The sequence below is a fragment of the Canis lupus genome, unplaced genomic scaffold (assembly GCF_011100685.1).
Source record: "Canis lupus familiaris isolate Mischka breed German Shepherd unplaced genomic scaffold, alternate assembly UU_Cfam_GSD_1.0 chrUn_S1321H1499, whole genome shotgun sequence".
Classification (NCBI taxonomy): domain Eukaryota; kingdom Metazoa; phylum Chordata; class Mammalia; order Carnivora; family Canidae; genus Canis; species Canis lupus.
This window is the reverse complement of record NW_023330148.1, coordinates 6,808-24,007: the sequence shown is the minus strand read 5'-3', so window position 1 is coordinate 24,007 and position 17,200 is coordinate 6,808. Positions and strand designations below refer to the sequence as shown.

The 17,200-nt window shown below is 38.3% G+C and overlaps 1 protein-coding gene across 1 annotated transcript; it reads left to right on the top strand.

The window, feature by feature from the left end:
- Positions 1 to 1,022: 1,022 nt before the first annotated feature.
- Positions 1,023 to 16,060, top strand: LOC119878265 (serine/threonine-protein kinase 4-like; the record flags this gene model as incomplete). Its single annotated transcript, XM_038588932.1, has 6 exons — positions 1,023 to 1,139; positions 6,623 to 6,790; positions 10,668 to 10,835; positions 11,728 to 11,865; positions 14,719 to 14,847; positions 15,616 to 16,060. Coding segments are annotated over 6 exons (1,110 nt in total), but the record flags the coding sequence as incomplete, so codon positions are not given.
- Between the last annotated feature and the right edge of the window lie 1,140 nt (positions 16,061 to 17,200).

Sequence of the window (17,200 nt, the reverse complement as noted above, 5' to 3'; positions counted from 1 at the left end):
TTAAAGCTAGTAGCTCTCAGTGGGCAGATTATTTCATTTAATAGGATATTTGACTTTTCTCTGAAATCTCATTTGGTATCTCTCTTCAAGCTTGAGACCCAAAATTCCAGGTCTGATACTGATATTTTTTCTTTTTAAATTTTTTTTAAAAGATTATTTTTTGAAAGAGAGAGAGATCAAATGGGCACACATGAGCAGTGGGGAGGAGCAGAGGAGAGGTAGACAAGCAGACTCCCTGCTCAGCAGGGAGCCCGACATGGGGCTTGATCCCAGGGTCCTGAGATCATGACCGGACCAGAAATCAAGAGCTGGATGCTCAATGAACTGAGGCACCTAGGCTCCCCTTGAATATTTTTTCTTTATGATAGACTGTAGTGTGATTTTTTTTTCTTATTATAAAATACATGTGACTTTTTGGAAAAATGTAAATAAAAGAAAAGAAAATTACTTTTCCCTTTGGAGAGAGAATCATTTTAAATACTACTTGGTATATGTATCCTTCCATATCTCTTTTTGGAATTTCACTGTGCTTACTATTATGTAACTTCTTTTCTTTTCTTTTCTTTTCTTTTCTTTTCTTTCTTTTCTTTTTTCTTTTTTGTTTTTTATAAGCAGGCTATCTTATGTCATCAAATATTCTTCTATAATATTTTCCATGGATTTGTGGTTATTCCATTATATGGCTATATCATTTTTTTAAACTCCCTATTGTTGGACATTTAGATAGTATCTAAGTTTTTATTGTTATAAACAGTACTATGATGATAACTATTTATTTTTGAATAGCTATAGTTCTCTTCCTGGGAGGAACTGTAGACCTAGAAATGCAGGTTAAAGTACCCATACATTTTTTCACTTTGGTTATTTATTATTTAGAAAACGATAATTACTTCATATTTACATTTTTATCAAGAGGGCATCTATTTTAACCTTAAATATGAATAATTGATCTTTTAAGCAGAGAAACTAATTTTCATGTATAGAAGGCGTTTCACTTATTTGTGTTGTCACTCTCTCTTTAGCCCTCACGTAGTCAAATAATTATGGCAGTTATTTTAAAACACCAGACTTGTGGATTGTTATGGAGTACTGTGGGGCTGGTTTCCGTGTCTGATATCATTCGATACGGAATTAAAACGGTAAGTTTACTTTCTAGAACAATGCAGCTGAGCTAGTCTCTGGCTTATATTCCTGGGCATTCTCCTACTGCCGTACCAAGAAAGATGGACTGTTGAAATTTCCTCTTTTCCATGATTCTTTCCCCCTTTATTTCTAGTGCCTCCTAAAGTGGTGTTTTGACATCAGGCCCAATGCAGTGATATTAGCATGTTTTGCTTATTTCATAGTGGGAAAGAAAATAGTGACTATCAACCTTGGTGAAGCAATGAGTTTTAAATGTTTAAATTTAGATTTGGTTTTCTTCTCCTACCCAGCATGATTATAGATTTACAATGTCTGTATTCTATTAATTAGAGAATAATCTCTGTGAAAGATTATTTGCCCTTACTGTGATCACTAGAATAAAAGCTAGGAGTCGAGGGCTTTAATTCAGATTTAGTTGTTTATACAGTAAATATTTCTAGAACATTGTTCTAAACCCTAGGGATATACAGTAGTAAAGAAGACAACAACCCTGTTCTGTGCTTATACATTTTCTAGTAGGGGCAACCAAAAAGCCAATTGTGGTAACTAGAAAGAAATACCAGATAGTGAGAATTCTTTGAAGGAACAGGACTGGTGGGGAGTGTTCAGTGAGCTACTTGAGAGTGGATGATGGAGAAAGGCCACTCAGGGAGGTGGCATTTAAAGTAAAACTTGAATGACAAGATGGAGCTAGACTTCTAAAAGAACATTCTAGGTAGGGGAATAAGTGCAAAGATCCTGAGGCTAGAAACAGGTTTGGCACATAAAGAAGGCTACTGTGAGGAAAAGAGGAGAGGTTGGTGGGAACCTGTAGGAGATGATGTGAGATAGGTGAGCAGACCTGGATCCTGTTGGTATTGTTGGCCACAGTAATTGAGTTTGGACTTTCATTCCAACTACAAACAAGAAGTGTTGCTGCTGTGGCTTCTGTGTGGACTGTGAATGGATAAAAGTAGAAGCCAGAGACAACTTAGCCTTTAGTTAGTTAGTTGTGTTTGTTTAATAAGAAAAACAGGAATAATACCTATAATTAAAGCATTGCAGAATTGTGAAAATTAAATATGTGAAAGTACTTTGGATATTGTGAGGCACTATATAAATATATAAGGTTAAGAATATTTTAAAACTCAAGTCGGATCCTCAAAAAAATTAAAAATAAAACTACCCCTAAGATCCAGTAATCATACTACTGGGTATTTTTCCCAAATAATACAAAAACTAATTCGAGGGATATATGCACCCCTGTGTGTATTGCAGCATTATTTACAGCAGCCAAATCATGAAAGCAGCCCAATGTCCATTGGAAGATGAACGGATAGAGAAGATGTGAGGTGGTATCCTTATATGTGTATATATATTTATAAATATCATTCAACCAATCATTCAACCAAATTTCAATCAAAAGAATGAAATTTTGCCATTTGCCACAACATGGATGGATCTAAAGAGTATAGTACTAAACAAACTAAGCCAGTCAGAGAAAGACAAGTGTTGTATGAATTTTACTCACATGTGGAATTTAAGAAACAAACAAGCAAACAAACAGAAAAAATAGACAAACCAAAAAATGGACTCTTAACACTAGAGAACGAAACAGATGGTCACCAGAAGGGAGGTGGATGGGGGATGGGTGAAATAGGTGAAGGGGAGTAAGTGCGCACTTATCATGGTGAGCACTGAGTAATATATGGAATTGTTGAATCCCTATGTTACAGACCTGAAACTAATATAACAGTGTATGTTAACTATACTGGAATTCAAATAATAATAATTTAAAAAACAATAAAAATAAAACTCAGTTGTAACTTTGGGTTATCTATATGACCATATCCTTTTCTTAATTTATATTATTCAGAATTAGTAATTTTTTCTAATCAAATAGCAAATTCCTTTAGCTAGGAATTATGTCCCTACCATAAGATATATTTAAAGAAGTCCCAAATCTTGAGTAATTTATTGACTTAAAAATTGGCTCCAGAGAGAGCTCAGTTGGTTGAGCATCTGACTCTTAATTACAGCTCAGATCTTGATCTCAGGGTTGTGAGTTCAAGCCCTGCATTGTGCTCCATGCTGAGCATGGAACTTACTTAAAAAAAAATTTTGGTTCCAGGGCCTTCTGTGCAGCATTAAGTTATTGTTTCAGGTATTTTGAAACCATCCAAAATGAATTTTGATGGTGCATTTTTAATATTAGTTTATTGTATTTATGTAATTTTAAGCTATTAAGTGCTAATCTTTAATTATTACACATTATTTTGTAAAATGTTTTAATTCTGTTTTGTGCAGTATGACAGTCAATAGCTATGTGTGGTTATTAAAGGGGACTTTAAATGTGGCTAGTCTGAATTGTGATGTGCTATAAGTATAAAATATCAGATTTGAAGAGTTACTGCAAAAAGAAAAACAAAAAACTTTACATTTTTAATATATTGATCACATGTTGAAATGGTAATATTTTGGACAAATTGATTAAAATATATTATTGAAATTAATTTTGGGGTGCCTGGCTGGCTCAGTTGGAGGAGCATGTAACTCTTGATCTTGGGGCTATGAGATTGAGCCCCATGTTGGATTTGGAGATTACTAAAAAATTAATTAATTTAAATTAATTTTGCTTTTATTTATTTTATTTTTTTAAATTTTGCTTTTTATTTATTATTATTTATTTATTTATGTTTTTTTACAGACAATATAGTTTTTTTTTAAAGATTTATTTATTTGTGGATAGAGAGAGAGAGAGAGAGAGAGAGAGGCAGAGACACAGGAGGAGGGAGAAGCAGGCTCCATGCCGGGAGCCCGACATGGGACTTGATCCCGGGACCCCAGGATCACGCCCTGGGCCAAAGGCAGGCTCCAAACCGCTGAGCCCAGGGATCCCTAAATTTTGCTGTTTTTTTTTTTTTAAAAAAGATTTTTATTTATTTCTTTGAAAGAGCTTGAGCAGAGGGGGGCAGAGATAGAAGCAAACTTCTTACTGAGCAGGAAGCCCAATGCAGGGCTCAATCCCAGGACCTGACCCAATCCTGACTTGAGCCAAAGGCAGACACTCAACTGGCTGAGCCACCTAGGCACCCCCAATTTTGCTTGTTTTTCTAATGTGGCTACTAGAAAAGTAAAGGTTGTATTGTGGTTCACATTATATTAATATTGGGCACTGCTCCCTTAACTGATTTGCTTAACTGGTTAGAATAAGGCGTAATAAGTCACATGAACTTTGTTCTGTTCCACTGCAGAAGGTACTCAAACTCTAGCTTGCAACCTTATCAGTAGTGTTTGCTTGGACTACAATAAGAGCTCTATAGTTTGTTAGCACAAATTACTTGTTTGTGCTTCAGCTTCGTTTTCTATAAAATGGTGATGATAATAGTACCTATTTGATATGATTTTTGGTAAAGATTTAACAAAATTACAAAAACAGTGCTTACAATACAATAAATGCTATTTTAATGTTATTAGCAGAGTGCCTAGCTCATAATTGATGCTTGTTAACTATTTGTTCATTGACTGGTAACATAGTAGTTATTAAGCCGTGTGTATTCTTATATGACTTACATCATCTTGATTTCCATGACATTCTTGAAGAAAGGTGATAGTCCTATTTTATAGTTTGGGAAACCGAGGCCAAGAGAAGTTTGATAACTTGCTTAGGTCATACAGCTAGAATGTAGAGCCAAGGGTAAAAACTAGGTCTTTCTCATCCCGATTCCCATGGTTTTTTTTGCACCACAGCCTACTGTCTTCTAAATATGAGTTGTTTGTCAAAAGGGAGACAGTTTGCTGATGGATTTCATTGGTTAGCACTAGAGTTAGGTCTGGCCCCCAAATCACCATGGAACTGAGCAGATATTCTGTGTTGATCAGCATTCTTGCTTTCATTTATTCATCATTATTCAAATATTTTTTCAGGACTTGTTATGTCCTGGGTGGCTTTCTTGGTGCTAGGGATACAATAGTAAACAAACCAAAGACATTTTATTTTTTATTTATTTATTTTTAATAAGTCTGAAGACTTACATTTTTTTTTTAAGATTTTATTTATTTATTCATGATAGACCCAGAGAGAGAGAGAGAGAGGCAGAGGCAGAGACACAGGCAGAGGGGAGAAGTAGGCTCCATGAAGGGAGCCTGACATGGGACTTGATCCCTGGTCTCCTGGATCACTCCCTGGGCTGAAGGTGATGCTAAACCGCTGAGCCACCTGGGCTGCCCAAGACTTACATATTTGTAAGGAGGAAGGAAAAGGAACAAGAGAGCAAGGAAGGAAAAAGAGAGCAAGAAGGAAAGATGAAGGAAGAGAGAGCAAGAGGAAGAGAGCAAGAGAGAGCACAGGTGCACTCATGAATGGGGGGACGGGCAGAGGGAGAGACTCTTCAGCAGACTCCCTACTGAGCATGGAACCTGATGTGGGGCTCAATTTCATGACCCTGAGATAATGACCTGAGCCGAAACCCAGAGTTAGAAGCCCTTAACCACCTGAGCCCCCCAGGAGCCCCCAAAGACTTTTTAAAATGGGGTTATGTTCCTAATAGGAAGATATCACATGTAGGTATACAAATGTGTAAATCAGATGAGGATATAATACTGCATTTACCAACAAGGTAGGATCAATGATAGAGAATGATCTAGGAACGGAGGGAACTGGGGAAGGCCTCTCTGACTTTCTGCATGAAGAGTATTGTGTAGGCAGAAAGAACATGAGATGAAAAGGTCCAGAACTGGAAGTGTGCTTTGAGTGTTTGAGGAACAACAAGGAAGGCTGGAACAGCATGAGCAAGATAGAAAGTAGTAGAGGATGAAGGTAGCTGGGAACTAGATCATGTAAGACTTTGATGAGGACTGGCTTTAATTTTGAGTGGCTCAGGAAGCCATTGGAAAATTTTGAGCATACCTGGCTTTCATTTTGGCTCATTATGGCTCACTGCCATGTGGAAAAGACATTGTCAAGGGTCAAGGGCAGAAGCAGTTAGGAAGACCAGTTAGGAAATTATTTGGATAGTTTAGGCAGGGCATGCTGGTGGCTTGGACCATGGTGATTAGTGATTACAGAGGATATATATGGATATATTTTGAACATAGGGAAGAACCAAAGATGACCTCCAGGTTTTCAGCCAGGGCAATTCAAACTGCCTTTCCCTGAGAAGAATGTGGGAAAAGTAGGTTGGGCGAGTGGTAAGTAGATGAGTAGGGTAACAGTAGAAATAAAAAATTTGATTTTGACATGTTATGCTTACATGATGCTTGTTAGGTATTCAGTTGAAGATGTTGTGGTCAGGTACATGAATCTGATGTTTGGGGAGAGATGGGATAGGAGATGTAACTTTAGTAGGGGTTAATGGAGTGATGGTGTAAGCTGTCAAATGCTGTCACAGGTTGAATATGATCTTATATTCTAGGAAGGGCACTTGGATCTAATTTTTGCCTTTTTTGAATGTAAAATGATATAAACTGATAGAATTTTAATTTTCCATTCTCTTTTTAGTTAACAGAAGATGAGATAGCTACAATATTACAATCAACACTTAAGGGACTGGAATACCTTCATTTTATGAGAAAAATACATCATCGGGATATCAAGGCAGGAAATATTTTGCTAAATACAGAAGGACATGCAAAACTTGCAGATTTTGGGGTAGCAGGTCAACTTACAGTAAGTAAAAATGTTACTTCTGGTAACTTTCAGCTCTATCCTGAGAAGGAATTGTTTTCATTTAGTAATTTTTTAAAATAAAATACGCAATTTCATTGTATTCATAAAAAGGTTATAGAAGGTGCCACTAAGTTGCGAAAGAGGTAGTAGGTTATTTTAGGTCCTTTCCTGGCATTTAGGTCCCGTGACTGAACTTTGATAAAAATAAAAGCTGAAACAAGAAATGATAGAGTAGAAGTTTAAATTTACAAAATGAAGAAAAATTCAATCCAAACTGCTTTCCTTGCAGAATAAGATGTAACACCATCTCAACGCGGTAGCAGTTGGCATTTACTTTACTGAAAACACTCTCCTTGTCTGGTTCCAGGATAGTCTTTTGAGTCTCCTCCCACCTCACCAGGGCATGGCTTGAAAAAAACCACGTTTCAAAACAGGAAAATGTAGAATTATTTGGGTTTTGAAAAATATCTAAGTAGATATGATATAGATGTAGAAAAATAGAAAACAGTTCTGGACAGGTAGTACTAAAATTCATAACATATAATAGATCAAACATTTTTCTTGGGCAGTAGAAAAAATATTTTTTGTTTGTTAGAGTTGGTATCAGGTAGAGTTTTTTGGTTTTTTGTTTTAATCTGCCTAGATTATATTAGGGAGTTTAATGGGTATTGGCAATGGCACAAAAATTGCTTGCTGTTTAAAAAAGAAAATCAGAAACTTATTCCATATTGTAATTTCTGACCTTTCAAAAGATTTTGTTGTTACACACATAAAGTGCTTCTAGGGAACAGTTATGCTCCCAACTGTAATATATGAATGTGTCCATTTTGGAGGGGCCTGGCTGGCTCAGTTAATAGAGCATGTGACCCTTGATCTCAGGGTCATGAGTTAAAGCCCCATATTGGTTGTGGAAGCCTACTTAAATATAAAATAATTAATTTAAAAAAAAAGGATGTATTCATTTTCTCTCATATTTGCCAATGCTGAAGAGCAGATAAGTTGTATTTTAATCATTTTTGAAACAATATTTTTACATTTGATTATTGGCCATTTATATTCTTCTATTTGGAAACTTACCTGTTCATCTTAATTTTCCTAATTGTGGTTGGACCTTCTAAAAAATCTGCTGAAAAGGTAAATCAAAACTTAAAAATTTTATATTAAAATTATTAATCCTATGTTATATATGTTGAAACTCTTTTTTTGTAGTTTGCTAGTTATCTTTTTACTTTCATTATGATTTTTCTTTAAACACCAAAGTTTCCAAATTTTATATAGGGAAATCCACCTCCCTTTCATGTTATGGTTTCTGCCTTTGATGTCACCTTTAAAGTCTTTTTTTGCTCTAACATTATATAGCTGTTCATCTATACTTTCTTTTAGTACTTTCTAGGTTTTGTGCTTTGTATTTAAATTTTCAACCTATTTGAACTTTTTTTGGTGAAAAGTATAAGTTAGGAAATTAAGTATAGAGTTTTACAAATGACTAGCCTGATGCCCAGTTGCTTTTCTGTCCTTTGCTTGGTAATTTGGAGTAACATTTTAATTATATCTTCAAGTTATATATGTGTGTGTTTATGTATATGTATAAATACAGACATACATAGCCATAGTCTGTTCTGAACTTAATATTTTCCCTTGTTATGCTATGCATTAGTATAACTTTGTAATACAGATCAGGCTGGGTTAGTATCCACTCATTAATCTTAGTTTTCAAAAAATTTCTAGGTATCCAAAATACTCTTTTCTAAATGATGAGTATTTCAAGGATATAATCCTCAAAAACAACTTGAGTACCACCATTTGAAAACTGCAAATTTAAGTTTCAGAGCAAAGGAAATGACTAAGCACTAAGGTAGTTCCTGTGCTAGTTTTTTACATAGAATCAACAAAGTGAGATCAATTTAAAAATATCACCTGTCATTTGTTCCTGACTGGCATAGCCTAACTGAAGCCACAGGCATTTCAGAAGGAACAGGAATGATGATGATGGGGACTCCTACTGCATATTTAGTTCTGTTTAAAATCGTCCTCTTCCTAAAATACAGGAGCTCTGGAAAGGTTCTCTTTCATTAAGGCCACACCATTCTGGGGAAGTAGGCAAATAGTTATTTGCCTGTGTGTGCTAGATTCATATTTTTTAAGCCTCAAACTAAGACTTTATATATACATTTTATAAAATTGATGTATATAATAAAAAGAAAAATTATATGTATACATAGACACATACACATGATTTTTCTTTTTTAATTTTTTGATAGCACTTGTTCTGTATCTCCATGTAAACCATCAGAGTGTTGTAGAAATAATGGGATGGAAAGTAAAAGTCCTTTGTGATTCTACCTTCTAGGTGTAACTATTGTTAATAGTTCAGTGTGTATTGAGATTTTTCTTTTGCTAGCCATATAACAACAGTATTTATTATTATTGGTTACTGATTTGTCATATAATGTATGCAACATGATTATATATTATATAATTTTGCCATCTAATTTTCCTTTTATAATATGTCTTATACATTTTTTCCACGCCTCCTTTTTAAAGAAATATGGTGGATGGGGCGTCTGGGTGTCTCAGTGGGCCTGACTCTTGATTTCAGCTCACGTCATGATCTCAGGGTTTTGGGATTGAGCCAGCACTCAATGCTCAGCAGAGAGCATTCTTCCCTCTGCCCCTGCCACCTCCCCGGCCCCCCCCACTCACATGCACTCTCTCTCTCTCAAATAAATAAATACATCTTTTAAATATATTTATTTGAGAGAGAGAAAGTGAATGAGGGTGGGGGAGGTTGGGAGGGACAGAGAGAGAAGGAAAAAAGCAAATTCCTTGCCAAGTGGGGAGCTGGACCTGGGGTTCAGTCCCCGGAGCCTGAGATCATGACCTGAGCCGAAATCAAGACCTGTTCACTTACCACCTGAGCCACTCATGCGCCCTTAAATAAATCTTAAAAAAAAAAATACGAGGGATCCCTGGGTGGTGCAGCAGTTTAGCGCCTGCCTTTGGCCCAGGGCGTGATCCTGGAGACCCGGGATCAAATCCCACGTCGGGCTCCCGGTGCATGGAGCCTGCTTCTCCCTCTGCCTTTCTCTCTCTCTCTCTGTGACTATCATAAATAAATAAAAATTAAAAAAAATACGGTGGATATTTATTGTGTTTCATTTACCCCCTTTTAGATGGTCATTTGGGTTATTTCCTTTTTATTTTTCCCACCTCTCCTACAAATATTTTTTAACACTTGTGTGTATATCTTAGGTACCTGTATATAGGATACATTTCTGGAAAAAGATTCAGATCAAAGGATATGGATATTTAAGTTGACAAATATTGCCAAATTGCCCAGAAAAACTTGTACTGATTTATACTCTCGTAATGCTATTTTAGTGCTTGACTTTCTTTCTTTTTTTTTTTTAAGATTTTATTTATTTATTCATGAGAGAACACTGAGAGAGAGAGAGGCAGAGACACAGGCAGAGGGAGAAACAGGCTCCATGCAGGAAGCCTGACATGGGACTCGATCCCAGGTCTCCAGGATCACACCCTGGGCTGAGGGTGGCACTAAACCGCTGAGCCACCTGGGCTGCCCAGTGCTTGACTTTCTGTACTGTTACCAACACTAGTTATTATTAATCTTTGAAAGTTTTGTCAACTTCATTTTAGTGTTTGTTATTTTTGTGGGTTTTTTAATGTGTGTGTTTTAAGAATTCAAAGTCTTCTATGTTTCTAGGTCATTTGAATTTTTTTTGTGACCTGCTCGATCATGCCTTGAGTATGGTTTTTATATATATTCCAAGTACAAGATGTTTCTTATTGTTCAAAAAGTCTCCTTTCCTCGATAGTTTTAAAGCTTAACGTTAATCTCTACCCTTCTCTGTTTTAGGATACCATGGCCAAACGGAATACAGTGATAGGGACACCATTTTGGATGGCTCCAGAAGTGATTCAGGAAATTGGATACAACTGTGTGGCAGACATCTGGTCATTGGGAATAACTGCCATAGAAATGGCTGAGGGAAAGCCCCCATATGCCGATATCCATCCAATGAGGGTAAGGACACCAGCAGGGTGATTAGCTACTGGTCATCATTAGAAAGTGACTTACTTACTTACTTACTTGGTTTAGATACCTAACAGTAAATGAATGAGTTGTATATAATTGATAACTGTCAGTATAGACTCCACTAGTTGTAATCAATGATCAACTCAAGTACTCATGTGTTCAAAGGTAAGTTCCCTCTTTTTTGAGGGGGGAGTGGGGAAGGGTGAGAGGATTTACTGGTAGATTTAAAGAATATAAACTGCTTATTATAGAGGTTTTTGTTTTTTTTTTTTTTTAAATTCTGGCTCTTCTTTTATTGGAAACTCAGTAAATAGTAGTTTTAATTTTTTAAAATAGTTAGAATTTAACTCCAATGTGGTGTTCCGGTATTTTGGCTTTTTTTTGTTTTTTCAAATACATTAAATTGGCTTGGCCTGGAGGTTAATGAATCCCTTGTAATTTGTGGGACTTCCAGGTTTATGATCTCCTTGCAGTTACTGCTCATATCCTGTGGTGATGATGACCTTTATGGGGGAGGGAACTTTGACAACTGTGGGGCTGAGATTACTGTCAGGATATTGATGCTCTCTCAGCTCTTGCCTTTTCACTTTGAAAGCCAGCGTACAGTGGTTAGCAACAACCAAAAAAACCTTGCTAGATATCGTGAGGTTGAGGCGACAAGAATACATATGAAAGAGGGAGAGAGAGAGAGCTATATCAACTTCTCTAATTGTCATACTTCCCACTTTGAGACACTTAGACTTTTGTTGGTGTTGGATGGGCTTATCAGTGGATAAGAGGAAAATTTTTTTTTTCAATTTCAGAGGTATCTCTAGTCATATTTTTATTAGTACACCACTTTTACCAAGAAAACCAATTTTTTTTTTTTTTTTTTAACTAGGCCATCTTTATGATTCCCACCAACCCTCCCCCTACATTTCGAAAGCCAGAACTATGGTCCGATAACTTCATGGATTTTGTGAAGCAATGCCTTGTAAAGAGCCCTGAGCAGAGAGCCACAGCCACTCAACTCCTACAGGTATGAGTCTCCCCACGATGCTGCCTCCCTCTGTTTCATTCACGTACTGGCCAAAAGATGTCAACTCACCTGCTTGGAGATGGTAAAGAAGTATAAGACATTCTCTGCCTCTGGGGAGCTTTGAATCTAACAGAGTAGGAGAGAATGTTAAATCATTGAACAAGACAGTAGTGCAAGAAAATGGAGGGCTCTGTGGGGGTCAGAGACTGGGAACTGACATTTAGTAAGCACCTGCTGTGTGCTGGGTGCCATATAATCATCATAGAGGCCCTGTGAGGGATGGGTATTATTTCAGTTTCATAGGTGAAAAAATGGAAGCTTAGAAAGGTTAACTTATTTAAAGTCATTCAGCTGAGAAGCAACAGAGCTGCAACTAGAGCCTAGGTCTTCTAGGTTCCAAAGCAGGAGTGCCCACTAATCTACCCTGTTCTGATGAGGAACTGAGATTAATGGTAGGTGCCCTTGTAGGTCCAGATGAGAGGAGGCCACTTAGGGCTGGCGGTACTGAGACTGCTCTCCTGGAGCAGGTCACCTCGGAGCGTGGGCCTGGAAGGATGGGAACAGTTTGCAGGCCAGCTGCTCAGTGATTAGGAGATTGGATTCAGGAATCACACTGCCCAGATTTGAATCCTGGCTCCCTGTTTACTAGCTTTGTGACCTGGGGCAAATAATATAACCTCTCTGTTGCTTTAGTTTTCTTATCTGTAAAATGGAGACAAAGTTTATCTGCCTCTTATATGGTGAAGATTAAGTGGCATAATGTGTATAACTTTGAATGCTGTTTTACCCATATTAAAAGTAGTATGATGTGGATTTGACAAATATCTATGGTTGTTTTGGGCTAGGCCAATGGTTTTCAGCTGTGTCAGACCCAGTATTTCTCCTCTTCCCCCTTTTTTAACCAATATGTATATTTAATACTTCTACTCCTGTTCTGGATTGAAATTCATAAATCATGAAATCTGTTTATGTTCATAATTTAAAAAGAGCTAGTATAATGTATATGATATAATGGAGACATAAAGATTTATAATTAAATATTTGTCAGTATAGCAATAGGCTCTAGCTTGACTGAACCTGCAGATATAATGAGATAGTTATATACCTGGACCTAGAACCATAAGTGAGTTTATTTTATTTTTTTAATGATTTTATTTATTTATTCATGAGAGACACAGAGATAGAGGCAGAGACATAGGCAGAGGGAGAAGCAGGCTCCCTGTGGGGAGCTCTATGCAGGACTGGATCCCAGGCCTCTGGGATCATGACCTGAGCTAAAGGCAGACACTCAACCACTGAGCCACCCAGGCGTCCCCCATAAATGAGTTTAGATTTAGAAGCAGTAAGAACAGAAATCATTCTATTCAAGCTATATAGGACAATGAATGGGTAGATGCTAGCATAAAAATGATGTTAAATAATAACAGACCAGGCTTATTTGTATCTGATAAGAAGAGGGAAATAGTCATAGATTTTTCCAAATGAAGAGAAGAGAGAACAAGGAAATATGATATTCTTCCAAATGAGCTGGCTCTTATTTCTAAGTGTATTGGCACATTCTTTTCCTGCCAGGATGGGGTATTGGTGGTTTTATGGAAATCTTTTTTGCAGCCCCAGCACATGCTGAGGCATTCTCTCAGTTTGAGTACTTACAAACATTTAGAGACCATATCCTCTGGTGGGTGCTGGGCGATAGAGAACGAGTTTCAAAGAGAAACACTGGGGACAACACAGAATAAGTTGAGAAGACAACAGGAAACCCCTCAAAAAGAATTTCCATATGTTGGGAGCCCGGGTGGCTCAGCGGTTTAGCTTAGCGCCACCTTTGTCTCAGGGCATGATCCTGGAGACCTGGGATCGAGTCCCACGTCGGGCTCCCTGCATGGAGCCTGCTTCTACCTCTGCCTCTGTCTCTGCTCTCTTCTTTCTCTTCTCTCTCTGTGTGTCTCTCATGAATAAATAAATGAAATCTCAAAAAAAAAAAAAAAAAGGAATTTCCATAGGTAACTTTCACAGCATGGATTCCTTGTACAACAAGCAAGATAAGAAAATTGTAAGGTAGTGCTAATATTAATAATATTCAAGCCTTTTTTTTATAAGTGAAATTCCACAGTATCCTTGTGTTTCAAGTATCTTTGCTGATTGATATTTGAGTTTACATCTGTTAGATATTTGTGACCAGTTTTAGTATTTCTGTAGTAACTATGCTTTTGTGCTAAAATCCCTTTTTATCTAACTTTGTCAGAAATGCTGTGTAGTACATTGTATGGAAGGAATAAACGGGATGAATAAATTGTTCACTGATATTTAAACAATGTCTTTATGACATTTAAGCCCCCTCCAAAATCATCCCCTAAATTACCGGACTTTTTGCTTGTCTCTTGAAAAACATTTTTGGTATTATTTACTAAAGTATACATATACTCTGAGACATTTGAAAGGTGTGCACAAAGTGCCCCAGTTCGTTGTTGTGCAGGACTCTTCCACACACTTGGAAGGAGTGCTGGTGTCCCTGCTTTTCCTCACACACCATTGGTGTTCTCCAAACATGGTGACAAGCTCCCAACATGTTTAGAAAACTTCCTCTAGGGGGTGGTACCACTCTGTTGAAAATCTCTAGATTTGGCAGACAGAAACAGAGACTTTGCAGCCAGGCTGAAAAAGATGGGCAAAGCCTGAATGTGCAGTCAGAGTGATAGAGTGAGTGTGGTTTCACAGCTATTACCCAAAATAGAGAAAGATGAGATTTGTTGATTAAGCAGCTATTATCCAGTACCTACTACTGTGCTGGGTACTGTGTATGCACTGGTGCCCTATAAACCATTGCCAGTGTTGTCTACTTTCTCTTTTAAGCACCCGTTTGTCAAAAGTGCCAAGGGAGTGTCAATACTGCGGGACTTAATTAACGAGGCCATGGATGTGAAGCTGAAACGCCAGGAAGCCCAGCAGCGGGAGGTGGACCAGGATGATGAAGAGAACTCCGTGAGTGGCAGGCAGTGCTGTGGGCCTCAGGCATGAATGCATGTTATTTTATGATTGCCGGGTCAGTTGAGATGAGTAGGGGCTAACAAGTCCGCCTGGAGCTGAAGACACTTCCTGAATGACTATGTCCTGTCCTGGCCACTGGTAATGTCTTGCTGAGGCTGGCCTTCTTATAGCGCTTCCTAAGACACTTTCAAATTTTACTGTTTTGCCCCATATCATTTTCTCAATTTAATTTATTTTTTCTTCAATTTTTTTATTCGGAAAAACGAATGCTCGGATCGGAGATTTGTTTTTTTGTGTGCCCTTTTGGAGAATCAAGGATCCATACTAAAATGTAGATTTTACACTCATGGACTCCCTCACAAGCCTGAGATTCCAAGGGTGTGCACCTCAGCTTCTTAGATCTATGTTGTAAACCCCCCATTTTTTTAGAAAAAAAATTATTTATAATCTCCCCACCCAATGTGGGGCTCAAACTCACTGCCCTGAGATCAAGAGTTGAGGGCTCCTTTGATTGAGCCAGCCGGATGCCCCTCTGTTATAAAACTTTGAAGAGGATATAGGAAGGGGAGAGGGGGAGGATGTTTCTGGCTCTTGCTTGCCTGACTTTGTGGTCTTCTTTGGTTAAGTAGGTTCTAAGACCCTCAGTTCTGTGGGTCTAGAATCCCAATCAGCGTCAAATCCAGAAATGCTTGCCCCGAGATGAATAATAATTCAAAACCTTTCAATCCAGTTAGCCCTGATTTGAGGTTTGTCCTCTCACAGGAGGAGGATGAGATGGACTCTGGCACAATGGTTCGAGCAGCAGGTGATGAGATGGGCACCGTCCGGGTAGCCAGCACCACAAGTGATGGGGCCAGCACTATGATTGAGCACGGGGACACATTGCCATCACAGCTGGGCACCATGGTGATCAACACAGAGGATGAGGAAGAGGAAGGGACCATGAAAAGTAAGGCTCTGGTTAAATATACTCCCTTCTCAGACAACCCCTGCAAATTCCAGAGAAAACAAGCTCTCATGGTCCACATGGACTCAGGCTGGAGTCACTTTCTGATTGTGCAGGGGTGGGTGCAGGAGGGGAGAGCTGACCTGAGACATCAGAGGCAAGAAAGCATCAGCAATGAGGAAGGTCTTTCTTTTGAGTTGGAATAGCCACCTCTCATCGAATGTTGTCATTTTCTCCTTTTCTTTGATCTGTGGAGGCAAATATATTTGTATTGTTTTGATACATAGTTCAAAATGGGATGTGATTCTGAGCTATTTACTATAGGTATCTTCAGTCGATTTTGTTTTCTGTGGATCTAACCCAGGTTTACCATACTCAGTCTGTAGTCAGGATGACTGTACAGCTTTGAAAATCCTATCAAGTCCCTTCTAGTTGAAATCTTATCCCACTCTCCTTTTTGGCCTGTGGCCTTGTCCTGACACTGGTGCTTGGCTCTCAGGGTGCTGTCTGCCACTCTGCTCCTCTGTTGCTTCCCTTCCCTTAATCTCTGTATCACAGAGGAAAGGAATTGGGGATACAAATGGTACTAATTGAGCTCTGGATGCACATTTTAGTCTGAGCTTTGCATAGGCTTAAGTCATTATGATCTTTTTATAATCTGTCCACCCCCCCCCCCTTTTTAAAGTTTAAAAGTCCTTCCTTTAAACAGGGACTGTCAAACTATGGTTCACAGGGCAAATCCAGCCCACTACCTGCTTTTGGCAATAAAGTTTTATTGGAACATAGCCATATCCATTCATTTACATACTGTCTTTGACTGCTTTTGTACCACAGAGGCAGAGTGACCAGTTGTGACAGAGACTGTATGGCCCCCAAAGCCTGAAATGGGGCCATTCACTGCTTTTCTCTGGTTCTTTATAGACAGAAAAAGTTTTGTGGCCCCTGCTCTAGACCCTTTGCTTTGTGATTAATTCATTTCATGAATTTTTCTTCAATGCTGTATTCAAGTACTTTGCTAGATGCTGAAAAAACAGTCCTTGCACCCAAGGAATTCGTTGTCTTGTGTGGGGGACAGACCACTAATTAATGACACGTCAGTGTATGAAACAAGTTCTAAAATAGAGCTAATCCAGGGGCTTGGTAAAGCAGAATGAGAGTATTCAGTCTGGATTAGGGATTACTGAAGAATTTCTGAAGGAGAAGGCAGGAAGGTTGGCAGGGAGTAGGGTGGGTGGAGGTGTTCCACAGAGGGAGCAGTGTAACACAGAGTCCTATAGGCAAGAGAAGGGTAGATCAGCACAGGGGAGCCATAGCCCATTTATCGTGACTGGAGCAAGCCAGTCTAGGCTGTGGGCCCCAGGCAGCCCACTCTGCTTTTCACCTTTCAGGTCTATGTGTTTA